Genomic DNA, 3,918 nt, shown 5'->3' with positions numbered 1-3,918 from the left:
TCGTGGCTGTTTCTACAGCCTCATTTTGCTATGGTGCGTGAGGTGGGTGCTGCGTGCGGAACGCGGAACCGTGCGGCACGAGCTCCGGCACGGTAGTGGGGCGCTCAGAGAAGCATAACAACAAGACAAGCAAGAACGCGCAGGTCAGGAAGTTGTATTGATGCAGATAGATCAAAGACTAAGTGGAAGAAAGCCTCGGGCTGAGCGGAATGGACAGATTTTTGCATTGCCGTCTGTTGCCCCACCACATAGGAGCGACGTCATCATGTGACAGTGGCTCTAGGAAGGTACACAACCGTGGCGCTTCAGTTCGTACACACAAAGATTTTCTGTACCGCAGGCAAGTATCTTTCAATTCGCTGATAAATGAACACACGTTTGGCAACTGCGCTGAAGATAAATGCCAAGATCATATGGCAGCGCCAAGGACAGGGATTAAGAGAGCCGCTCGCTACTGGTTTCGTCCTACCCATCACTCCGAATGCTTTCCCCTTACATATTTCATGCTGCCACGCACCTGTCTTCTTTTACGTTATCAGATGTGAGCGTGCGTATACTTATTCTAAGAAACACACATGGTAGTTGACATTCTCGTCCTACCATCGCTATAGCGTGTCCCTTGAAGAGAGACACAAACGTGAACGAGAGCAACATAGGCGCGAACCTGCAGAGGACGCTCAGCAATAAGGAGAAGGCCTGCGCGAGGTTGTAGGGGATGGAACAAAGTGGAGCTGCGCAAGACTGGGGAAAAGACCACCGCGGACGCGAAGAGGCCGAATGAGTCATTCTCAAATTGCGAAGCAGCCCATCTCTGCGTGTTCTAGACCCTGCATTGTACTATCTGGAGTATACTCATGTAAATCGTACCTTCTTCCTCTTCTCTATTGCCCTACTTTCATTCGCTTCGCCTGTGGTCTCAGACCGTCTCTTCAGCAACTTCGTTCCTGCTCTCAGTTTCTGTCCTAGATTGTTGAAACATTCTTCAAAGTCCACCAGCATACGCTTGATATCGCTGTTTTCCTTCTCGAGCGCAATGACTCTCTCGCTTTGCTCGGCTATGTCACGTCTGAGCTCGTCTACGCGTGCACTCACATCCTCTGCTTAGGACGAAAGGTCAGCCACATCAATTGTTGTATGCCGGAACTTACTTAGTGCTCCATTGCGTTGCTGTACTTTGGGATACGATGCCTCAATCAAGTTTTCACTTAGGTCTTCGTTGCTTCTTCTTAAGTCCGCAAATACATGCAATCCCTTAATCCAGGCATTGTATTAGCTATTTAGATTGTATTCAGGGATCATGCAGTGTTCCACGTACCAAATCCTTGTATAAGTCAAGATCTTCCACAGTTGCCTGTGAGTTGTTTGTACCATCTGATTGGGGACGAGTAGAATCAGGAGACGAGTGAAGGTCCATCATGGAGTTTGAACGAGATCTTGGTTCCGCACAAGGCAAGCATTCTCTTATACTACCTAATTTCCGATCGCCAACCACACTTCGGCGCCAGTGGTGCTGTCTGTGCTATTCATCTTACCAGTGTTAGTTGCAAACCCTGCCACCCAAACCACTCATCAGCACCTTCTCGATCCACTCTACCTCGTCTGAAGTCGGCGTTCGGTTGCCCGGATACCGTCTGGCTCTGAGAGGCACAGCGAGCACTTCTCACATCTTCTATTGGGACGGATCCACGATCGCGCATCATGATGCCGATGCTCCGTTGCTGCCTTGTCTTCGTTCTTATCTATCGAGCTGTTTCACCGACCCATTGTACGTGGATGCTTGAGACGAAGGATATATAGAGCAGCTTCTGCCAGTCGAGGCGTCAAATCATCATCTCTTACCCGTCATGGACCACTCACTTCTTGTTGGATTTGTGTCGAGTCACTCCTTTAGTTTGCTCATGAGCCTTTCACTCTTATACGTTGATATCGCGAGACCCAGATCGAGGGGAACAACATACTTTGAGAAGATCTTACCCATCATCTTTGGCTTCGGTCAGCTGGCACTCATAATGGCTGCCATTGTATGCGCAATGTTTGCCCTCACTACCGGGTTGCAGGTCTACTGGCTAGAGTCACTCTTACTCAGTGCCCTTCAAGTTGATGTAGCAATTAATGTATAAAGCTTCGTTACATATGCATTGCTTGAACTTACATTCGACTTAGTTCGCTCGAAATCTCCGCTGTTCCGCTAGCTCTACCTGGACAACTCCATTTATATGTGGAGTATGCTTGCTCACTACAACAATGGAGTTCACATACAGCGTCAGGCAAGGCTACACCTCCTCACTTCATAGCGTCTCTTACTGATTTACAGCAGGATCGGAACTTCACAGCACACATACAACTCCTTCTTATACCTTACCGGCCTGGCAGCCCTTGCTTCGACAGTCTCAGGCCACAGGCTGTACGTACACAAATGGGCAGGCGGGAATGATCCGAGATACACGAGTTTGTTGCTTGCGTTCGCCATCTCGAACGCGGCTGTTGCGCTCTGCTTGCTAAGCAGCGCTGTGGTCCTCTACGTTCAGTCTATCTCAAACAGAATGATTAGTGGTCAACTCTACCGAAGCGTGTTACTTGTATGTATTGAAACAACGTCAGAGACATGTCTAACACAAATAGGCTTGTACGTCAACTCAGCTCCTTTGCCCTCTTGTCTTCTGCTTTGGCCGAGTGGCGTCTCTCCGAAGGGAATTGATAAGAGCAGCTAGTTCAGACAATGATGCGAACGACGCGAGCATTATAGGTTGGGAAATCTCATAAGAGCAATTCCAGTGGCCCGGATAGCTATATGACTGTAACAACCGATAAACACAGTGCAAGATTGCGCGTTTGCTACGTGGCATAGGCGCATTCGTGCAGCTTGAGGATCGCTTGCGGCCCGCAAGGCTGCTGCTCCTGTCTTTTCGTGAAGCCCGCCGCCCAATCGTTTTCGGCGGCCGCATCACCTTTTTGGGCGCGTAATTTTCCGCTTTTATAATGTCCAGGCCTCTGCGTACGTTCGTGCGAATATCGTCCTCTCGACCACCAACGCGGACCGTCTCGTGATGGAAATACCTTGCAACATTCGCCACTTCCTTCTCGCAAAATAAATCCTGCGTTAAAGTCTTAACCTCCCTCCCTATGCGGCGAAAACCCCGGTGGGCCGAAAATGACCAATGGGACGCTGCGTCAGGTCAATATATCTGCTATTCTTGCGCTCTCATTGGTCGTTTTCGGCCCACCGGGGTTTTCGCCGCATAGGGAGGGAGGTTATCTAAGTCCTTCTAGTAGTTATTGCCTGCTGAAGTTTACTCTTGCTTTAGAGTAAATGGACACACAACCGCACATGTGAGAAGGTTCTAAAGAAATGTATATCCTTCTGCTAGGCAACTTGTAAACCAGTATTGCCTTCTTCTTCTATGCTCAGACCATTAACAAATGACGAGAAAGCTTTACGGAAGCTTTGAGGCGAACATAGGCTTTCCTCCTGAGGCGTTGCATCTGGCGAGAACTCGCAATGTTAGGTCTATCAAGGTTGATAAGTCTAGTAACGTACTGGATTTGCTCTCTGATAATCTTGGTGGTATCTGCTATCCCCCCATGCGCCCTGAAAGACACCCTGCGCAGAAAAAATTGGTTGCTTAGGCATGTTTTTCGCCAACTCCATAATCTGTCAAATTTTTATTAAAGACATTATGTTCCTTAGGATGTTCTCCCACGATCCATGGCGTGCATTTTAAATTACGTTGCCCTTCTTACGTTCTCAGTCGTCCCTCACACGGCGCTTTCGACAGTGGCAACTATACACCCCTGCTACATCCCAATCATCTTTGATGTTTAAGGCTCAGATACCTCAGGCGATAGCTTGTTACTCTAAAAAATACCATGAACAACTGAAGCTTCGCTCCTAGTATAATACAGTAAACATTTATCTGC

The 3,918-nt window shown here is 48.3% G+C and overlaps 1 protein-coding gene across 1 annotated transcript; it reads right to left on the bottom strand.

Moving 5' to 3' along the window:
• Positions 1–562: 562 nt before the first annotated feature.
• Positions 563–1,414, bottom strand: M421DRAFT_96585 (uncharacterized protein; the record flags this gene model as incomplete). The annotated part of the gene is made up of 4 exons (XM_033598403.1): positions 563–820; positions 868–1,097; positions 1,149–1,251; positions 1,316–1,414. The coding sequence occupies 4 exons, from the start codon at positions 1,412–1,414 to the stop codon at positions 563–565; spliced, it is 690 nt and encodes a 229-aa protein (XP_033442973.1).
• Between the last annotated feature and the right edge of the window lie 2,504 nt (positions 1,415–3,918).

This window comes from Didymella exigua (assembly GCF_010094145.1).
Source record: "Didymella exigua CBS 183.55 unplaced genomic scaffold M421scaffold_61, whole genome shotgun sequence".
Classification (NCBI taxonomy): domain Eukaryota; kingdom Fungi; phylum Ascomycota; class Dothideomycetes; order Pleosporales; family Didymellaceae; genus Didymella; species Didymella exigua.
Note: the sequence above shows the minus strand (reverse complement) of the source record. Positions and strands in the feature narration are given on the sequence as shown.